At 42.2% G+C, this 22,827-nt stretch overlaps 2 protein-coding genes across 3 annotated transcripts in view; one reads left to right on the forward strand and one right to left on the reverse strand.

The window, feature by feature from the left end:
- LOC140226068 (TWiK family of potassium channels protein 7-like) overlaps positions 1-4,423 on the forward strand; it is a 15,389-nt gene extending 10,966 nt beyond the window's left edge. Inside the window, 1 exon segment of the mRNA XM_072306522.1 lies at positions 4,361-4,423. Within this exon segment, the coding sequence (XP_072162623.1) occupies positions 4,361-4,423 (63 nt within the window).
- An 810-nt stretch (positions 4,424-5,233) lies between these two features.
- The window catches only part of LOC109040166 (TWiK family of potassium channels protein 18), a gene marked incomplete at its 3' end in the record, with an annotated part of 38,367 nt that continues 20,773 nt past the window's right edge, over positions 5,234-22,827 (reverse strand). The window contains 3 exon segments of one of the 2 annotated variants that reach the window (XM_019055985.2): positions 5,234-5,581; positions 11,076-11,275; positions 12,721-14,342. In XM_019055985.2, coding sequence (XP_018911530.2) covers positions 5,234-5,581; positions 11,076-11,275; positions 12,721-13,972 — 1,800 coding nt within the window. 2 annotated transcript variants of the gene reach the window in all.

Consider the following 22,827-nt stretch of genomic DNA (forward strand, 5'->3'; position numbering starts at 1 on the left):
TAGTTGAATCATTGCGCCGTAAGAATGTGACGTAAGATTTAAATGGAGATAGCCTCCATGCACGCTGGGCTTGTCGATTTCCGTTAACATTTTTGCAGTCATGAATGTGGGTTGCATGTGGATTCGTAGTGGTTTTTCACGGGTAACACAGGCCCCCTCCGGGGCCCAGTATGTGGCGGACCTGACCGTGATAATAACATTTTCTTATAAACAAATTCAACTTCTCCGCTCATGGAAGAATGAATGATTTCCTTTGGTTAAATTGCACGTCAAACGTCACTTTGGCAGTCTCAGTAAATACGTGAATGATAAGGGAAACCTCGATCTTAACGCTCACCTCAAGCTGTAAACACTTTGAACAATACAGCGTGGGAAAGGAACAATGCTAGACTGAGCAGTCTGACGTGAAATTCTACGTGAAATTCTGGTGAAGAACCATGTATCAGAGTGCTTAAATTCGTACGTTGTTTAATGGTCCATTCAATCTAAAAGAGCGAACACAGAGAACTTTCTTAACTTTTCTCAGGAAAAATATTTTATCGGGAGAAACGGGGCAACGTTGGACTGCTCATACGGCGTCGGAATACAGCATGGGCCTTTAAAGCCCCATTGTTCGATGCCGCGATTATCTCAACGCAAGTTGGACTGATCGCGCCAAACACGGTGTCGTCGGCATCTAAGTCGTATCAGCGCCTGCAAGACTTCAGGAATACTTCATGCATTGCGCTAAACCGTACAATCGGCGTCAAACGCATATTAGCGCCTACGAGCCAGCATGGATACTTCTCGCATTGCACCAAACGCAATGCGCGAGTTATTTGCAACAACTATTCGACTACGGTTATAGGCACATTGCCGCTAGCTGGATTGAAGGCGCATCACACTATGGAGATGACTCGATACTCGACCGCGCTCCCTTCCCTGGCTTTCGCGACGCTAAAATCGCCATAAAACTAGAGCCCTGTGTCATTTATTTTGACGGTCGTTGCCCGGTTTTTACCACAATCAAAAGGGTAAAAATGTATCTCAATTGCAACGATTTAAAATCTCGACGATGTTTAAACGATGCAGCGATTCTAAAACTCGATCCGCGAAAAATTAATTTTGGTTTAATAAAAAGAAAACGGAACGAACGAAAATATCGCGTCTAAATTTTTTGTGATTTTATTTTAAATCATTCCGGAAATTCCTCGGAAACTTCTAAAAAAATGTGTGTAGTTTTTTTTAAAAAAAATTGACTTGACTGCATAATCTTTTGGACTAATCTACCGCACCTGAACGACATTGATGCACATGGATGTTAGAGCAATCGAAAACCGTCACAATTGACGCCTTCCTAACATTTGATTCTGAATACAGAAAAGAAAAAACAAGCAGTGAACTCCAACACAATGTGTTGATAAGGCGCGTCATTAACTCGCACATATCAACCCCTTTAGTTTTCATTTACAGAGATTTCAAAAAAGGCAAGCAGCACAACAAGAGAATTCACGATCCAACACTGCAAGGTCAACGACGCACCTTCACGAGACCGTGTATTGTGAATCTAGAAAGCTATTCGAACAAATTTAAGTTTTTTGATCTGCCTCAAGCAAAATCTTTTCAGATTCTTGAAGAAAAGTGCTACGGAAAAATTTAAGCGAAGAAAGGAAAAATTCTGTCGAACTCCTAGAAGATAAAGTCGATTTAAAGGTATTTTGGGGCTAAAATACCCAAATCACCGGTATTATAAATCCCGTTATATTATTGAAAAGAAATTGACTCGATATAAATGCAATTGTCTTAAATATGTCTTGATTTTGTTATTTTAAACGTCTTTTCATGCAAAGAAGCTCAACCATGTCCATGCTTTATTCATTCATGAATTGAAAGTAAGCAATCCACATCCCGAAAATCTACCGATTTGCCGTAAAAAATCGCAGAAACTTGATATACCAGGTCGATGTACCCACTCTTTGAATTTACCAATCAATTTAGTGAGTGCACGTATGTGAAAGTCAAAATGCTATAGTCATTTTGGGTGCATTCATTTTTCATGAAACAATTGTAAGTAATTTCAATCCCGAAAAACCATAAATTTTCCGTATAAAATAAAAAAAATCAAAATATGTCGACTCCCTGACGTGAAAATTAAATTCTACGTGTGAAAATACTTATGTATCGATATGCTGAACAGAATGCCCGCCTCTCCTCGTAATTTACAAACCGTTCCTATACTCATCTCAAAATTTTTCTCAGAGCTTTGTGTTATTATCAGCTTCCATTTAAACCCCGGTTTGATGGCCGAATCGGCTGCCCAAAAAGCAAGCCATTTTTGAAGGGCTCTATGAGAAATTCGTGATATTATCAGCTCTCAGGAAATCACCCCATGGGTAAAATTGCTGGTATAAATTTTCGAGTGCTTAAAATAATCGTATTCAAGAAACTAAGGCATTAAACTATGGAGTCAATTTCGTTTTAATAATATAACGGGATTTACTTGTCTTCAGGTCAAAACTCATACAAGAAAGCCCCTTGCAAGAGGCTAATTTTTTGTAATTTCACTCAATTTTTTCTCCTTTTTATAATTGAATTGCTTGTCACATTCTGAGGTCAATCATATTAAATTGTAATTTATACATTTCTTTTTTTCCCCCTTCATTTTATTTTTTGTTTGGAGAAGTTTTGTTGATTTCTTCGGATTTCGAATACTGTAACTTCTCTTCTATTTGGCCGATTTTTATGAATGAGACCTCTTTTAATTCGTGTTTTAACGGAAAGTAAGGAAAAAATTGCTAAAAACTCGCGAAACAATTTTTTTTTAAAATTGGACGAATCCTAGCGTGACGGTGAAATGGTTAATGAAGCGTAAGTAATTGGGCGAGGGGCTGAGGATCCCGGCCTCGCTTGGCGACCGTCATTAGCTATTGTTCGTCGAGACGCCGACGCAGTGATCAGGAGCGTGGGGAAGAGAGGGGTAAGTGGATTCCTGTATGAGCCACGTTTAGCTAATGGTCTAATGAGTCTCGAGGCTCATCACAGATTGCACTTACACAGATTGCACTATCATGAGTGGCGGTAGCCACCACCGGGCAAGTAACCTATCCTCCAACAATTGGCAACACAGCACAGCCCGGTCGAGGCAACGACACCATAGTTACACGAACTTGGCTTATTTGGGTTTTTCAGAGCACGGGTACCAACTTTTGAAAAGTATAACCGAGGTTACAGATCTGTCAAAGCAACGTTTTGAACAAAACGGAGGAGTTAGATTCTCATTCCGAGAGTGCCGACCTGCTCAGCCATCCTCGAATCAATTCGCTTGATTCTGCTTATATATGCATATTTTAAATCAGCGCGTCGCATTCTTAGGCTTTTTTTAAAAAAACCAAGTAACTTAGACTCTTGGTATTCACTGCACATAAACTAGCGACCCCCAGAATGAGAAACAACTTTAAATCATAATTATTGATGGATAAATAAACTTTTTACACGCTTTGGAAAATCTCAGAAGTTCGCGGTAGTCACTTTTCGGTAAGGAACTAAGGGACTCGGTTATTGTATCGAGCAGGGTTCGAAACGATCGCAAAGGCGGTATACTACGTATACGCGCCAAATTGTTAAAAAATGGTTTTTTTACTAGTTCATAACCAGCTTGGGAGTGGGAATAAGATGCGATATGATGCGTTTCATTTTTTTATATTTATGTATTGGTTTCCGGGAGGGGGGGGGGGGGGTGGGAGGGTTGGGGGGGGAGGGGAGGGTGGGGGGGGGGGGGATGGGGGGGGGGGGGGGGGGGGGGGGGGGGTGGGGGGGGGGGGGTGGGGGGGGGGGGGGGGGGGGTGGGGGGGGGGGGGGGGGGGGGGGGGGGGTGGGGGGTGGGGGGGGGGGGGGGTGGGGGGGGGGGGGGGTGGTGGGGGGGGGGGGGGTGGGGGGGGTGGGTGGGGGGGGGTGGGGGGGGGTGGGGGGGGGGTGGGGGGGGGGGGGTGGGGGGGGTGGGGGGGGGGGGGGGGGGTGGGGGGGTGGGTGGGGGGGGGTGGGGGAGTGGGGGGCGTGGGGGGGGGGGGGCGGGAGGGGGGGGAGGCGTGAGGAGGGGGGGGGGGGTGGGAGGGAAATTAGAAACGGATCATGAACTATTATATTATTACCTCCATTTGACATGACTGTAGACCATGGCTTTTATGGTGCGATATATGTTTTTGCACGTATTCAGAGCGCTTTGCCTTCAAACCACGCAAAATTTAGCCAGTATTTCCTTTTTTTGGGGGGGGGGGGGGGGAAGAAGGTACGATCATTCTCCTGAAATGCGCTCTCGGTTTATTGATGGATCTCCATCCATCATGTGCCAGAGTGATAACGCATTGCTGTTCATTGAATTCAGTTTGACAGCACTAGACCAAAGAACCGTCGTGAAAATCTAAAATTGACGCTGTTAAATCCATGATTATTTTTTATTAGCTTGTTTATTGTAAGTGCTACGTGTTACATCAGTAAAATTCATAATGGAATTTTCTCACCGTGTAAAACTTTAAACGAGGATTTTGTGAAAACCCGTAACCTTGAAACCTAACTTACGATCATAATAGGACATGTACAGTGGCGTGGCGTGCATTGCGATGTATCGATTGTTATGCCATTTAAACCTATGGAAAAGGATCGATACACAGGATGTTCGCAGCGAACACCTTAATAATCGATCATTTACCATAGGTTTAAATGGCATAACAATCGATACATCGCAATTCACGCCACGCCACTGGACATGTATAATGTGTGGCGAGGGAGAAGGAAGTCTAAGCCTTGCGTGATGTCCCACAAAGTTGGAAATTTTTTAATAGTTTTGGCGAGAATAGAAAAAAGATTGAATTTTTACGGAAGAGAATGCGGAACTTTGAAGGCACACCTTAAAATAATTAAAATTCACAAACGTGGACATTGGCACATGTAATCCTCACGGGTAAGACGCGGCGGAAATGGAGATTGAGGATGGGCTCAATAATTGGACCACATTTTGCAATTCGGAACTATAATTTCTGGCTCAGCTTAGAAACAACGCATGTACCATCAGTTTCCTCATGCACTTACGTGTTTTTACCGATAAGCCAGAAATTATAGTTCCGCATTGCAAAATGTAGTCCAATTGGGCTCCCACCTCCCTCCGGCCTTGGGCCCCTCCGCCATGCGCGTTACGCAGGTTCCCTATCTGACGGCCATTCTAGACGTTTAGTTCGTTGAATTTACAGGAATGTCTCACCTTGGGCACATAATCTCCAAATCCGATGGTAGACATAGAGATGAATACGAAATAGAAAGATTCTAGGAAGCCCCATTCCTCCCAATAATAGAAAACGGAGGCCCCGCAGATGATGTAGAGTAAGAGGATGGTGATGGCGACGGAAATGGGCAAGTTGAACTCGTCGTCGATGGCATAGGTGCTGAGGGCCGGCGTCCCTGGGCTTTCATTGTCCGCCCGTGTTTGAAGGAACGCCAACTGTTGAGGGAGGGCCGTTGTCTGAGCCTCCTCTCCGATTTCCCCATTGACTGTGCTCGACCGTCGTTTCTTGGTCATACTGTACACTATTTGCACTCCTTTCATCACCTCCTGGAGAAAAAACAATAAAATAACTAAGACGCGTTGTTAAAGTCCACATTTTCAAACGATGAGTTACCGGATGCTTCGCTAAGCTCAGCGAAAGTGTTGTTAAACGTTCGTTGCAGTTATCCGATGACCTATCATTTATAAAAAATATAAAAAAATGTATGTATCAATCAAATGAAAATATATGAGGATTGCGCCAAAAAGGCAGAAATATTGCGCGAATAAAAACCTTAACATTTGCTACAGGAATGCGCGAATATAAAATGAAGTTAATTTAAGGTAGAAGTTTGGCAAAACAGGAAACAGTTGGAAAATAAACGCATTTTTATGGTAACGCTAGTTTAGGTTAGTTTGTTGACAAGTCATCGATGTCCCACCTTCTGATCATGAAAGAAGTGAAAAGACTGAATAATTTGTTGTAAAGAACTTTCCTAACTTTTCTCGGAAAAAATATTTACTTGGGAAAAACGAGGCAACGTTGGAATGCTCATACGGCGTCGAAACACAACATAGACCTTTTAAGCTCTATTATTCGAGTCCGTGATTTTTCTACGCGAGTTTGAATAATCGCACCAAACACAGTGCGGCCGGCGTTAAACGTATATTAGCGCCTGCAAGACTTTAGGAACACTTCACGCATTACGCCAAACAGTACGGTCGGCGTAAAGCCCATATTAGCGCCTACAAGACTGCATGAATACCTCTCGCATTGCGCCAAACGCACAGCAGTCGGTCAGTTGGCGTGAAACGTATATTAGCGCCAACTAGACTGTAGAAATAATGTAGGACTCATTCATTTTTCACTTTCTGCTCCAGATTTTACCATAATAATTAAAGGGAAATTATGTATCCTCATTGTAACGACTCAGAAACTCGGATGATATTTAATTGGTTTTTTTGGTTTCATTAAAAGAAAATAGAACAAACGAACATATCGGTCGGGTCGTCGAAATTTTCGATACTTTAATTTAAGATCATTAAGGTAAATTCGCGGAAACTTTTCAGAACTGTGTGTAGCTTTTTAAAAACATTTATTAAAAAAAAAAAATACATATAAAATTGGTGAATAACTCTCCAATCAGAGATAAATATACGCTTTCTTGCGGGCGGACCCGTCGGGTTTTGAATTCATTCATCTCTTAAAAACTTGAACATGGTTGTTTTACGAGTTTTTATTTGTAATTTCTTTCGGTGATTGGCAGCCACGTAGCGGCCAGAGGCCCCTAGTTCACTTTTTAAATGTCTATGAAGGCTCGCTGGGCTATGCGTGCTGCGAGGGCGGGCGACGGCAAACTGCCACCCGGGTGGCAGTTTTCAAGAAATTTTTATGAAAACTGCCACCCGTATAAATTTGAAAACTGCCACCGGTAGTGGAAACTGCCACCCGAGTAGAATCAAATAAGTTTTGCTCTACCATGTCTGCCAACTTTTTAGCCCTTCAAAATGGAAAAATCTGACATTTTTTTTTTTAAAATTTGTTCAAAATTTTACGCTTAATCAGGTCCCAACATCGCTTTAGGCAGTTTTTGCCATTTAATATCAGAATTTTGGCCCTAAACAGCTGAAATGTCCTGTACCGTAGCCTGTCTGCGACTCAAGTGCGCAACTTTAACGCTTCATAACCATCATCTTGCATCTAAATACTTCCACTTCTGCTGTAAATTCACACTCAATTTGTACCTAACTTATTATTTTCAGTTATATTCATCCAAATAAGTGAAAATATTGACAGTCTTTGCGTCATGCAGCCTTGTCTGCGGAATTCGCGTCCTGTACCGTAGCCCCCTTTTTTCAGCATCATTTCGTCCGTTACAGTGCAGCACTTATGAACTTTGTTTACTTTTTTTGTGTTATCGTGACTATCACACGCTGATGTCGAGCAGAGGAAAAAAAAACCGCAATGAAACAGTAAATTTTGACCGTTTTTTATGAGTTTCTAGGTTTAACGACCATCTAGGATGTCCTTACCGTATACCTACCTTTTTAATGCATAAATCACTTCAAACTCTCGAATTTTGGTATTTTTTGATACGCTCTGATATCTTAACCTCAAATCCAGAATTTCAACCACATGCGTGAATATGCCCGAGCACCGTTGCCAATAATCACACGATTTGTCCGCACCGTAGCCGTCCGTACCGTAGCCCGTAGCCGTCCGGTACCGTAGCCCGTAGCTGACGCGCGATGCGGCCGGGTCTACGGTAAGTACGGACAAAATGCGAAAGTCATCCAATAATCGGTGCGCTGTTTGATAGATCATCCCACTTTACTTTATTTTATCTATCACCAAAATTTGGAATTTGAAAAAAAAAGAGAGACGTATTTTTTTTTAGTATGACGCGACTTTGAAGAAGGAGGCTTTTTTTCGATGATTGCGCAAGGATCGCCATCTTTTTATTTGTTTTCATTTTTTCTTTTAGAACTTTGAGTCCTCTCTTTCGTCTGAAGTTCATAGCAATTTATTCGTTTAATATTTATTCGTTAATATCTAACTTATTTTTTTCTTATTGTCCTTTAAATATTTATTTAAGGTGATTTGTGACCACATTTTCGATAAATTTACCTTTTTGTTTTCTTTCTTATTTTGTAAAAGTGCACCTAAAACGTTCTAACGTTGTCAAGCTTGTTTTAAGAACTCAGCTTCTAAGATTTGTCCCTAATTATTTAATGCGTTTACTTTAAAATAAAAGCAGTTCATTATTTTTGAAAAACTGATTTACTTATTCTTTTTACCTTTATTGCCTGTAATTATTTATGTAAGTGGCACTTATAAGCTATGCTATAACTTAGCAGTTTACTCCCCTATGAATTTCAGTTCTTTACAATTCGGCTTTTGCATACAGTAATATTTACGAATGCCTCTTCCGCCTCTTCGTCCTTACCGTAGCCCGTTTGTCCGTACCGTAGACCAGTAAAAAATTGTACAATTTGTAGCTTTAAAAAAAGCAAAACTGTAGAAATTCTTTAAAAAGTTGTCTACCACATCCTCTAAGTTAGTTCTAAAGAAATTAATTAAAATTAAGCGTTTAATTACATTTCCTGGCTTTTTTAGGTGAAAAATGATGGCGCAAAATTCTAGAAATCGGACTTTAGAGCAATTTGGGGGCTAAATTTTGAAAGTAAAAACTTTGAAGGATATTTTGTTTTATTCTTCTACAAGAATATAGCTCTATGAGTGCAAAAAAACTTAAAACGGTATTATTATCGCACGTATTGATAGAAAAACAAGCCTGTTTAGTTGGTCTACGGTACGGACAAAAAATTTAACTTCCAGTGATAAAAGAGGCCAAAAAAAATTTCTGTTGAAAACGAAGATTGACCACTATTAAAATCGACTTTCCAAGAGTATGAGGACTTCAGAAAACATGCTGAAGTCTTAAAATAACTAAAGTCACTTTTTTAAAAAACGATGGCTCCAAGAGCAAAACTTATTTGATTCTACTCCCGTGTAAATTTGACAACTGCCACCCACATGAATCTCGGCGCACAGAGGGTCGAAGCGGTATTATGGGAAGACTGATTGTGAATCTCAAGCCAGGAGAAGTAGAAATAATAAGATAATGTCTGTAATAAAAAATACTTTTTACAATTTTTCACTACTTTCAACTAAGAGCCCATTGACCTCTTTTCACCATATTAAAATTTTTAAAAAAATTGTATTAAAAATAACTTTTAAACACGCCTATTAAAAATCATCACAGACACTGCTCAATTTCTTATCATGTGTTGATTTTCAGTAGACAGTCCTCAGCCTGTCCAAGTGTGAAGGAAAGTTTGGTAAACTGTGCGACCCCGCTCAATCGCGCTCCTTGGTCAAATTTCAACGGGTGGCAGCGTTGCCTACGAGAATGGAGAGGCCGTAACTACGATTCTGTGACGTCACACTAGTAGATGAAACTCGGCCGCGGTTTAACACGCGTTCTTATGGGAGAACGCTTGCCGCGCGATGATTTCTCGCCGATATCTCTTTCAGGGTTGATCTGACGCAAAATTTCATAAGAACCGTTTAGAAAGAGGATGAAATTTCACTTTAGAAAACTAACTAGTTCATTTGTGACATTGTCTAAATATCGAGGAAATGAATGCGTAATACCGAAAATCGTTACTCCACTCAGATTCAAACGGGCCGCTCGCGCAACTTCGGCCGATCGAGAGCCACTCTGATTGGTCCACGCAGCGACTGCCTCACTCATCGATGCACTGATGACCCGGAGATGCTTGTTGTTTTCGGTAAATATCTACTAGCTTGACGTCACAGAACTGACTAGTTACGGCCTCTCCATTCTCGTAGGCAACGGTGGCAGTTGTCACTACCGGTGGCAGTTGTCAAATTTACACGGGGGGCAGTTGTCAAGTCGGGTGGCAGTTTTCAAATTTATACGGGGGGCAGTTGTCCATGTTTCCAGGAAATGGGTGGCAGTTTACAGCCTCCCGCGAGGGCTATCCATCGAAGAGAGACATGCCCATATGTAAAGAGGGAATGAACAGTCTTCTGCGATGTAGTTATCTACCACAAACTTCAAGGTTGCCAGATTAACGCTTTCTCGTTGAATATTGAATATTCACGCAAAACATGTGAGTTTTCAGTACCAGAAAATTCGCGCAATCCTACGCATCTCTAAAAAGGTAAAAAAGGGAGCATTCGCGCAATCCTATCGCAGCCATTTGGCATCACATCACTTGTTTGTTTGCCTTGGTATCGCGAACCAAAATTTTAGTCCATTTTGAAGTCAAACGTATTTCCAATGCATAAATTGTTACGAGCCCATCGCAGTTTCATCGGTCCTATTCATATGCGTGTCTTAACACAAGGGTTGTGCATTGGTAACAATGTTAAATATATCACATCCATCACCGGATTTAGGGTAGTGGGGACCGCGGGACGTATCCGTGGTGCTCCCCCCCCCCCCCCCCCCAAGTACGAATTAGTCGGTAAAAAAAGGAGGTGAAGGCCTATATTCCCCCGGCGCCATTTTATGTTAGGCCCTTATTCAGTTGCAAGCTTAAACTCCAAAAACAGTCCCAGCCTCTCACTACTGCTTTCTTCCCAGTCGTTGATCTTTAGGATATAGTCATTAGAGTTATTTCAAGGACAGCTTGGACAATTGTATTCAACGAGGGTAACCCTTTTGTAGTTTTTACCATGATAGCAAAAAAAGAAATTGTATCGCGTTTAACAGAAAGGAACCAAGCCACATTAGCCATTGCCAAATTGATGGGGCAATATAGTCTTTTATGTACAAGAGAACGTTTGTGCGGATTCTTTTGAAAATGTTAAGGAATTTGCCTCGTAGTATGCAGAAAATTCTCTGTTTGCACAAAAATTCGCACAACCGTTTTCATGTAAGTAGATGAATTATCGCCCAGTTAAATTGGGAAATAGCTGCTATGGCTTGGTTCCTTTTTGCGTAACGCGGTCCAATTATCTTGTGGTGGGGGCCCTGAGGCGACCACCCCCCACCCCACCCCTTAAATCCGGCGCTGATCGAACTCATACCTGAGGAACGTTTCGGCGAACTTTACGGCAGCTTCCTGTGTAGTAGAGTCGCCGCACAAATGCCCATAGAAACTTGATGCATCTTGTGAACATCTTACCGAAGTCCGCTAGTAAAATTAGAAACATAGGAATGCCGAAGACTGCGTACACCATAGTTATTATCTTCCCTGTTGTCGTTGATGGTGTTATGTGACCGTAGCCTGTTGGACAGAGACAAGTCTTAAGTAATAAATGTAAAATTCAAAGAGAGTTCTAGATCATCAAGTTAAATACATTCTTCACACATTTTCATCATAGAAACTTATAGAGTAGAGCCCAAGTCATTATTTTCTTCCTAAGAAAAAAATCCTTGACGATTAAAAACGATTTGAATTTTGCGAGATTCTAAAGAGTACTTTCCAGAGACATATTGGTACTTTCACACTGATGCAGATGGTTTGACGAATCAGGCATTTTCTTAGGCTGATCGTGTGGATTTGAATTTATATTATTTATATTTCAGTTATCATATTGTTTTTATTTTTTATTCTCTTTCTAAGGCATTACGGAGGTGGGTAAGATTTACTTTGAGATTTACAAGAGTATCTTGAGCAATAATTTGAATACGTAGAATTTGCTGTTGCCTGAAGCTTTTTCAGCGATGGGAAATAAATTAGTCACCAGAAGAACCTCGACTCTCGCATTATCTTACTGAAAAAAAAAAAAAAAAAAAAAAGAAAAAAAAAAAAAAACAGGAAAAGTGTTGTAGAATATCCCGAGCGAAAGTTCGCACGTTTGTAGTGTTATTGCCTAAACGAATTTCTGAAGGCGGAACAGCGGAGCACGTTTGGAGCAGAGTTATCTAGACTTTTAAGTATAGTAAATACTGCATTATGTTAACCCGCGAAGCCTCGGCATAAGTGAGCTTTTCATTTTTAATTCGTTTTAAGAAATCCTTCCTTCAAAGATATTGTATTTTTTTAATAGACTGATTTAGCGACTGCGTCATTCGATATAATATCGAACTCTTGGTTCAAACCAAAATATACTAACATACCATTATGTACAAATTCTTCGTAAGTTAATTGTGTTAATTTATTAAAATTTAGCCATTGACCGGTCATAAATCAATTAAGAACTCATTAAACACGAGAAATTTCGAATTTGATAAACTCTTGGATGCATTTGGCCAACATGGTCAAAGGGCGCGAATCAGAAATAAGGTTTTGTGTATGTTTACATTTGAACCATCACGTAGCCATTAAATCAGTGTATGAAAAAAAGGCAAGATATCGAATGAATGATTGTAATGCGGCTAGGCCCCTTGTTTTGATCCAGGGTGGCAAAATTTCATGAAAAATAAAATCTTGTAATTTCACGTGAAATATTTCATGAAATTTCAGAAATTTATGAAAGATACTGAAAAATACTGGTTCCTTTTCATGTTTCGCAAAATGTAAAAATTGTGAATTCCTTCTATTTTTGTGTGTTTGAGTGCGGGTTGCATACTCTAGTCCCTGAAAAATATGAACTATTTCACAGCCTCGTGATATTTCATGAATACATCTCACTGAAATTTCCAATCTTTCATTTCTTTCTTACGTTTCATACCCCCCTGTTCTGATCCCTTCAAATTTATATAAATGAGTATCGTATATTACTGCACCTATCGTGGTTATAACGGTCAAACAGTAAATGAAAGCGTTAATGAAGCTCCAAGACCTTTGACCGCTATACGTGCTAAGTCCAGCCTCGAAGGCAGTGTGGAGCTGCTCCTCGAAATCCATGAGTTTGTGCCTGGCCAGGGACTTCCACTCCTCCTCCGGTAGGTTATGACTCCGGAGCCACAAATTGTCTATGAAATCTCGTTTCACCCGCTTCACGCCGCACTTGTAGAAATTCTCGAAGGCGCCTTCGATCGACCTGAACACTATCGCACCCACCCCGCAAAACAGTATCATGAGCACTAAATCCGAAATGCACTTGTTTTTAAGCGCGCGAATTTTCCTAACCTCCACCGCGTTATCGGCGACAAAATTCCTCCACTCACGCCGCGAGTCGCTCGTCCAAAATTTCAAATTGAACTTGCGCTTGATCAAGAGACCCCCGTCATTTTCGGTGACCTCGACTTTTTCCGCAGTTCTCGGTTTCGCCGCGGTGCCCAACTTCCTCGTCTCCAAGATCTTGCTCTTCTTCTCGCCTTTCTTCTCTACGATCTGCTCCCGAAGGCCATTTTGAGCGCTGTCTTTATTCGATACAGGCTCGTCTTCCTGTTGCCCCTTCTCTTCCATCTTCGGCTCCGTTCTTCCTTTCTGTCTCTCGGTGTAGTTGGAATGCAATTTCTCCATGCTGCCTTTGGGCTTCCAGAAGTCATCGCTGCTCTCGTCCTTGTAGAGTTCCGAATTAGGGCGGCTTTGCTGTCTACTCCTGGTGGGAGCTTGCGGTTTCCGCTGATCATCTGTCGACTCCCGATCCGATTTCCCTCTGGAGGCGCTTCTCGTTCTCTTGGGGCGACTCGGGGTTTTCGCCTCCGGCTCGGCACTCTTAGCCCGCGGCCATATTTTCCACCAGGCATCGCCTGTATTTTGACTGCTCTCCGATGGATGTTGCATCTCGGGGGTCTCTTTGGATTTGCTCCTGTGTCGCCGCCGCAGAACGCTCCCGCTGTCCGGGACCGCGATCGGGGCTTCATCCGTGGTGCTCTCGGATTCGATGAGTCTCTTGGTTCTCTTCTTGGCCTCCACCGCGGAGAGGCTCCTCTTGGCTTTGACTTTGCTCTTGGGGTGGAGGTGTTCGGCTTCGTCGTCCGAGGTGGATGAGATGCGCCTTTGCCGCTTGTCCGGGGCTCCGGGGGCTGCGCGGTGGCGGCGGGTCCCTGCCCGACTCGGCGCTGCTGACGTCAGATTCGTCCCCTCCATTGGGGCCGCCCCTCTTGGGGTCGGGCGTGAGATGGCGTCGCCTGTGCCCGGTCGTCGGGCTCCTGCGGTGCCCGAAGCGTCCGCCCGGTCCGTAGTTGTTCCGACGGGGTTTTCCCGCACTCCCCGCTATCGGCTCCGCCGGCACGTCCCCCGATTTTCCCGGTTCCACCGTCACATTTTCCATAGCACGAAAACCTCACTGCTCAACTATTTCTCGGCCGCGGCGCCGCGTGTTTTCGCGTCATGGCTCCGCTCGTTTTTACACGCGACTCTAAATTTAGAACCTGTATTTTAAGCTCGCTCCGCGGTGTTTCCCCACTCTGCCGCTCGGCGCGACGGCAGCCCCGCCGCCGACCCGCGTCGCGATCCTCTTAATTATAGCTCGAGCTATCGATTTTCAGCGTCGAGCTATTCGAGCTGCGAGCGTTACGTAACTCGTTAGTTCGCCTCAGCGCCGACAGATGCCTCCAGCTCAATGATTCAAGATTTCCGCGAGTAAGCGGCTCAAGTCTTACGTCATTCTTTGTGTTATTGGCAATGAACGACAAAGGTTAGGACCACCCCGCAGTCACTTCGCGATAATGAACCACTAGACAGGGTAAGGATGGGACGTACCTATGCCACGGGAACTATATTGCGCGTAAATCGTATGCTCATAGTTCCTTTCATCATAAATAAGTCTAAATCAAACTGCCACAAAAGACACTACGACTTCCTAAATTTTCCCCAAATTTTCTACCATATTTCCTAATAAAATATATGACGATCCGAAAGCATCCCGGAGTCTCGCTAATGGGGTATTAGTCAAGCCCTAGACTTGTCAAATGCATAATCTTAGGGACCTCCTTTTTCTTCATTTCCTTCTCTCTCAGCGAGGTACCGGGGGGGGGGGGGGGGCTTCGCGACGGTCAGATTCGGATTTCTTGGGGTGGATTGCTTATAAAACACCTATTTTCTGGATCTCCACGTCAATTGATTTACCTAGTTGCCTATCACCTACCTTACATAAGCGAGAATACGAAGGGAAAATTAAGTTCTCCCCCAATTCGTCGTTTATGCAATTTGAGCTTCTTTGGTGTCTAAAAAGTGTATCGTAGATCATAGGCGGATCCAGACACCTCGGAAGGGGAGGGGGCGTAATGAGGGTCCGAGGGCCTTCCCTGAATACATTTTGAGGCGTCTAATATGCGGTTGGAGTCAATTTCGTAATAAATAATTGAGACTTTTTTGGTGAAGAGGCGTATGAGACTTCGAATGCTGCTAAGATTCAGCAACGTACTTTTCTAGTCGTAAATAACTTATCCGACTGTCTGATATGAATTTTTCCGAAAATCTGCTCCGATTTTTCCCCACTATGTAAATGAATTTCATCTGCTGCTTAACTTTAGAAAAAATCGCGCAATCTTATAGCAGCATTGCAAGCCTCATATGCCCGTTTACCGACGAAGTCCTCAATTATCAAATGTAAGCGTCTTTCCTCCTTCTTTCCTATGCTCCTTTCTTCTTTCTCCTCACTTTTTTTCAGGCAACAGATCCCCCCTGGATCCGGATATGTCATAGATTTACAACCTCTGTGAGCGACGAGGAATGAATTGATTGCGACGGGTGGTAAGAGGTACAAGCCCTGGTAAAAATTGGCAGTAGAATGTGTGTTCCAAAATACTATAGACCTAAAGCCGGCTGTAAGATTCCCAATAGCTTCTGTAACCGGCTGCACAATTTCTTATAGCCTTTTATAGCCGATGGCGATTAAGCAACAGCCAGACGATTAAGTTTATGCTAAACGTTACTAAATACGGATACCAGGACTTACTTAGTTTTTGGACTACCGCTCTCTTTTTGTGCCGTAGTATCTTGATTTATTTTGCGAGGAAAGCTCCGTACTTTTGAAGGATGCCTGTCATTCTTAATATGTTGGAGCGCCTTCAATTTCTTATGATACTGTGCAATACCTCTGGTGTGAAATAGTTGCTTCAGACGCCGTGGCACGCTGCGGCACGGCGAGCGGGCAGAGAGCGCAAAACGCGCATTGGCGCCTACAAACCCAACAGGGATACTTCACGCATTGCGCAATGCGTGAAGTATCCCTGTTAGGTTTGTAGGCGCCAGTGCGTCGCCGCTCCGCTTTGTGTTAGGCTCTAATATTTAATCTCGCGGAGTCAGCGTTTTTCAACTCATGATTTGGAAATGTTTGCACACTCTGTATGGACCATCTCATTTTAATTGATGAAAAAAAAAAATGTTTTAAAGGAAAATATAATATGTGTTTTGTAAATATTAAGGTAGTTTCGTATCAAACTTAATGATTTCCAAAGCACACGAATTTCTACACAGTTTCTTATAGCCTTTTATAGCCAATGGCGATAAAGTGTAAAGCCCGGCGATAGGAACTATAGCCCGACTGTATACTTTTTTATAGCTTCGTATAGCCCGGCTATATGATTTGCTCCGCTTTCTACAGCCAGCTATATGATTTTCAATAGCCTTCTTTAGTCGGCTATAAGAACTCTATGATATTTTGAAACGCAGCTCGTATCGCCAATTTTTACCAGAGAATGTACCAGTGCAAAATCCCTTAAAATGCGACTTTAGTAGGTAATAGACAGTAAAATTCATTTTAATTTGGTGGGAAAAAATGAACTAAATACTTGTGAGAGAAATTTTAAGAGGAGTGCACTTCACATATGACTCACGTTTACATATATTTCTGGGCGCTTTGTCGATTCGAATGTTCTATCTCAAGTTGTTCCGTTCAGCCCCGTTCCGCCAATCGTCCAGGGTTGCCAAGAATATCGAAGATTATTTTATTTAATCTAAAACCCAAAAGGAACATACTCCTATCCTCCAAGAGGTTTTCTTCGCGAGAAAAATTGCACGAAGCGAAGGAAATCTAAGAGATCGACAACCTCGAAGATATACTTTCTCCGTCGCTTAATTATTGTGCACAAAATAGAGGTATTTAACCGGGGGCCTCTCGCACTTGATTTGTATCCCCGGTCGCCCCTCGCAATTATCGTCGCTTCTCTGGCGCAAGGGCACACCTCGCAAACCACTTGAGCCCTAGAAATCATGGATTAATGGGTAAAACAGGGCTCACTTGTAAATTGCGATACGCCCTTACGTCATAGGGGTGACGAATTATCTCCGTCCCTCTTATTTTCGGGGCATATTCATCATAATCAACGATTTTATGTTTAATTTAAGAGCGGAGCATTTTGCGAGCAGCTGAAACAGTTTAAAATAAATTGTACGCCGCACATTAATGTTGAAAGTCATTCAACTGAAATGTTGCCAGACTAAATGACACAAAACAAATGTAATTTTTCAGAACAATCTTCAGCACTGAAACATTCGTAACATTACTTTGAAAATGCACAGATGAAAATAAGAGAAAACGATTTGACAATCTCTTAGAGTCAATCCCAATTACATATTTCAACCGCCCTCTATAGAGATGGACTTACAAGCAAAGAGCCAAAAAATGAGAAAGCCGAAACCGAACAGAATGATGAGTTAGAAAATGCATGGTCAAAACTTACAACACTGGGTGACTGAACACTTTAAAATACAGAGGACGCTCAATCTTCACTTACACGATGTCGCGTCTTGGGGCCGTGTTCTTTTCCGGACGGCGCAGCACAGAAAGACAGTTATAATTGTATTAAACTCTTTCGTTAAGAGTATCCTATACTCTTAACTAACTTTTCAACTTTACTTCACCAAGGTCTTTATGGCCGGAGAAGTCATTGGCCAAATTTGGATAGCACATCAATATTAAGTTAGGGGTTTTTTGAGGACCGAAAATGACGGAAAAAATTACGCTTCTACTGATTGAAGAGTGTTTGTAATGGAGATGTTGCATGTGTGAGGGATTTGCGACTTGACCATTCATTCTTGTGTAAAAGTTCGCGAGAAACACGATGGTGCCACTGGTTTTCTCTGAAATCATCTCCCAAGCTCAAAAAAAGCTCTCAAAGTGAGGCCAAAATGGAGGAGATATCCCGCCCTACCCTGAGAGTCCACCTCCACATCAAAACAAACTCTCCATGCAAAGATAGGGAGCAAATACATTAGCAGGGTTGCCGTGTTTTCAGTTTTGGAGTCCCCGAATGAAGTGGCAGCCCTGTCAATGTATTTGCTCCCTATCTTTGCATGGAGAGTTTGTCTTGATGTAGAGGTGGACTCTCAGGGTAGGGCGGGATATCCCCTCCATTTTGGCCTCAACTTGAGAGCTTTTTTTGAGCTTGGGAGTTGATTTCAGAGAAAATCAGTGGCACCATCGTGTTTCTTGCGAACTTTTACATAAGAATCAACAGTCAAATTGCAAATTCCTCACACATGCAACATCTCCATTATTGGATTAATTTTTTTTCAATGGTCTTATTTGATAGGTATGCCTGATGCAGTGGCATGTTGGGCCCTTAGCGCTCAGAATACGGGGGGGGGGAGGGGGGTTCAAAGGAGCCCAGTCGTCTGCTAGTATTTTAAAATTTGGTTGTATAAATCCATTAATCGTGCCATGGGTAAAACACTTTCAAATTAAAACACTGGAGGAATAAGTAAATGTTATATCTCAGGATTTTTTTGCGTATTTTTCGAAAAAAGTTGATTTGAGGTTGGCAACTGCGAATTAGCCCTATGTTAACAATGTAAAAGCAACGTGAAACACCAGAACTTTAACTTCAAATGTCTCTGATAGTCGCAAAAAGTTGCAAAATCCTTTTAGTGGAATTGAAGTTGAATATCTGAGGATTAAGAAAATGTCAACCACCTAGAGAATGTTGCGTTTCAATCAAGAAATATTCATTTGAAATTGTCGTCTTTTTCCCGCGTATTTCTAATGAAGCAGTGATTCTCGGCCCATTTTCCGCCCACTTTCCGCCCAAAGAACCAATTTTGGGCGAAACATTTGGGAATGAACCATCATTGTGAGTCAGAAATATCTTTAAGATGTCAAACTCCAAAAAAAAAAAAAATATTCACATGTTAAGTTGTGAATTTTTTATTTTCGTCCACAGAGGGCCGCACTGTGGGGCGTCTCGAAAGTTGCTCGACAGAAATGCCGTGGTGGGGCTCTTCTACAAAGCCCTGGCATTTGATACAATACTGTTGAACTCCGCCATGAAGCGATCTAAAAATTTAAATTGGAAGTGACGAGGAGGTCACATTCTCCACGTGAAAAGAACGACAACGCCATGTTTCATTTGGGTGAAATAATGCTCTAAATATTAAAAGTCGCGTTCCAAAGTGACACGGCGTGCATTGAACTGATATCTTTGTGTACAATGTGAGTTCGAGAATTCGCAATTACCTTCTTCCCAAGCATTCAATCAATCCGCTCTGAAGTGGAAAGTCATGCCAAGTACTGAACTTTTAGGCCTCTTCTGTCTGATGACGTAAATCGCCAATGATCAAACGCCAAGCACATAGTTTTTGGAATTCGTCTTTAGAATCTGCCTAACTCATTTTACTTCATTCTCTTGGCATTCAATCTTTAATGTAATATTGTTAACCATCTTTTCAACTAAATTTTCCATCGCAAATGGCACATGTATTCTTAGACAACAGTTTTGGCGGAAACAGTGCATTTCTGCGAAAGCCTTCATTATAATCAATATCCTTCTCAATTGGATTAATATAATGATACATACTGTCAAGTTATCTCCGTGCTTTATTTTTCGAATTGGAATCTATGAGGCGTTTAATTTTAATTTATTGATTATTACTTTAACTCTTTGATGCTCAAGGCGGGCCAACTTGACCCGAGGCTCGCTAAAAACACATGGCCCGCGGGTTTTATGAGGCCGGTACATACATATGAACTTTAGATAAAGTTCTAAAAATCCATCCTGAACGAATAATTAGGCATCAAATTGAAAATTGAAAAAAATAGAGTGTCAATAAAGCCGAAGATAGAAGAGACATAATCGGGCCTCGTTTTAAACTTTTCTCCCGTATCTGATTGACGCGTCATCGGCAGCATAGAGCGGAGCATTGCGAGTGCGAGTTCACGCCGCGCGCCATCGCGCCTTCAATTTTGCAGATGCAACACGGACATCCATTAAGCACGAATAGTTGTATCTCTGCGCCGTCACCAACGAACGTTGAGGCGTCTCTTATCTTTGAAATTTGAGGAAAGGTAAGGTTATGTTTGCTCAAAATGCACCATGATGGGTCCCAATCAATAATCATTTTTGGAAAAAAAGTAAAACGAAAATTGGAAACATGTTAAGAGGTCTTTAAAACGCTGCCTTGTAAAGGACGCACATCTAAAATTTGTTATTTTGGCGGGACCTAAGTCGTTTCGGGGAATTTTTTCTAAACGACCACCCCTAAAAATTCCAGCTTGTATCAAATTGACCTGACTATCTTTGCTCGAGGAGTTGTATAAGGCATATGAGATGGGGGGATGAGAAAGCGCCAGTATATCGCTAAAAAGATGAATGTTTCAAAGAAAAAGTATTTCTTACCTCACCTTCAAAAACATCGATAATACCCCAAAAGGTATCAAAATCGATGTGTTTAAATACGATTTGGTACTATGCGGATAAATCCTGACACATGCAAAAGCCCCGTCGTCTTCTGATATACCCTCCTGTTGTGCGCAGACATCATTTTAATTGTGCGTCCTGCGTGACCATTAACCACTTTTGTAAACATTGAGGGGAGGCAGAAATTTGCCTTATTGGTGCTCCAAAAAATGACCAATCGGTCATCGCAGACTCCAAGAAAAGGGTTATGCAAAACGGCCAAAAAGTGACCCCGCGGGGATTGTACGAAACTTTGTGGGATGATTGTGTAGGTCATTTTGGGCCTGCATCTGGCTGCTTTTAGGCGAAAACCGCAGGGAAACAGCGTTGCCATTTTTTAAAGTCGTAACCTTCAAACACCCATAACTTTCGCAAAAATGCAGTTACAGAGCTCGTATTTATACCAAAAAATGCGGAAAATTTTGTTCTATCGACCAACGCAAAGGAAGTTTTTATTTGAGTCCACTGTTGCCACGTTTTGGCCATTTTTTTAATTTTCATAATGATTAAAAATCACGTTATCGCCTAAAAGTGTGTTTGCAGTTGGTGGGGATTGAATAAAAACCTGTCGGAATTATTGTTCGTTCGATTTCGCATCCATTGATATGTTATACTTTTCTGAGAGGCTTAGGGAATCCAAGTTACAGCGATTTAAAAATTCGGCAACACGCCCGACGCCCGATTTTGACGCTCGTTAAGGTACGTTTCGCGACTCCGTGTTGAAGGAGACAGGCCCGCCACAAGGGGGGGATACTGGGTCCTCGGTACCGGGGCCCGGGCCCTGGAGGGGCCCGTGACGCAGGTGACAATCCCCTACGAATTCATGTGTAATCCTTGTCTCGTAAGGAAAAGTGAAAAAATGGCCCTAAAAATTCCGCAAGATGAATGAAGTTTCAAATACACGCTAGGGCAATATAAAATTTGTCTTACTTTTTTAGAGATTCTATCTATTTTCAAGATTTTGAGTATAAGTAGAATGATATTTTGAGTAACTGCGTTTCATTTTCTTCTGTTGTCGGATGCTAAGAGGCCCCTGTCCGGGCATTCTCGACTTCAATGGCTCAACTCCCTTGCCATAGACGTACAAAAGGGGAGTCCAGGGGGCCCGGCTCCCCCTAGAATTGAAAAGTATCATCTGCCCCCCTCAAAAAAATGTTTATAGATGTTTTGAATGCAACAGTTTGAAAGTATTTGGTGCTGAAAGTAAAAAAAAGCGTAATTATTCTGCAGAAATTGATGGAAAATCTCCATCATAAGAGCTTCAAAATGCGTCCAAATATATTTAAAATTTCAAAAATTTCCCGGGGGAGGCCCCCCGGACCCCCCTCTGTGCTAGGGGCCCGGGCCAGAAATCTGGCACCTGGGCCCGAGATGGGATGTGGCGGGCCTGGAAGGAGAACGCCTAAATAAAACAAAATTCGAAGAGCCAGTTCATGTTTTACGCTTTTTTGAAACTTTCACGTCATTTTTAGAAATTCAAGTAGCGGCGGTGTTGCCGGTTTTCGATATTGTATCGAGATCAAGATCGATGGATCTAGGTCCCTCTCCAAAACTAATCATCAGACCGCTCGGGTGATTCGGTAGCCTTAAATTTCGATACCTCGTTATTGTCGGACACCAGTGCCGTTGCAAAGAGATAGAAGAAACCATCGATTCGATAAATCGACAATTCCAACTACAGAATAAGGCTGGACGTGATTTAATGAGTGATACATTTTTTTTGTGATTGCGGCGGCGGTTTCCTTGAAAACTGGCAACCCCGCCTCTACGCGAATTCCGACGGAAATTAGGCGACGTTGTTAACATCATGTCGCAAATGGTCAGTTTAGGATAAACTATGTAGCTAGACGTGATTAAATGAGTGCTACTTTCAATTGTGATCGCAGCGGTGGTTTTCATTGAAAACCGGCAACACCGCCGCTACTTGAATTTCTAAAAATGACGTGAAAGTTTCAAAAAAGCGTAAAACATGAACTGGCTCTTCGAATTTTGTTTTATTTAGGCGTTCTCCTTCAACACGGAGTCGCGAAACGTACCTTAACGAGCGTCAAAATCGGGCGTCGGGCGTGTTGCCGAATTTTTAAATCGCTGTAACTTGGATTCCCTAAGCCTCTCAGAAAAGTATAACATATCAATGGATGCGAAATCGAACGAACAATAATTCCGACAGGTTTTTATTCAATCCCCACCAACTGCAAACACACTTTTAGGCGATAACGTGATTTTTAATCATTATGAAAATTAAAAAAATGGCCAAAACGTGGCAACAGTGGACTCAAATAAAAATTTCCTTTGCGTTGGTCGATAGAACAAAATTTTCCGCAT

Source organism: Bemisia tabaci, chromosome 1 (genome assembly GCF_918797505.1).
Source record: "Bemisia tabaci chromosome 1, PGI_BMITA_v3".
NCBI classification, from domain to species: Eukaryota; Metazoa; Arthropoda; class Insecta; order Hemiptera; family Aleyrodidae; genus Bemisia; species Bemisia tabaci.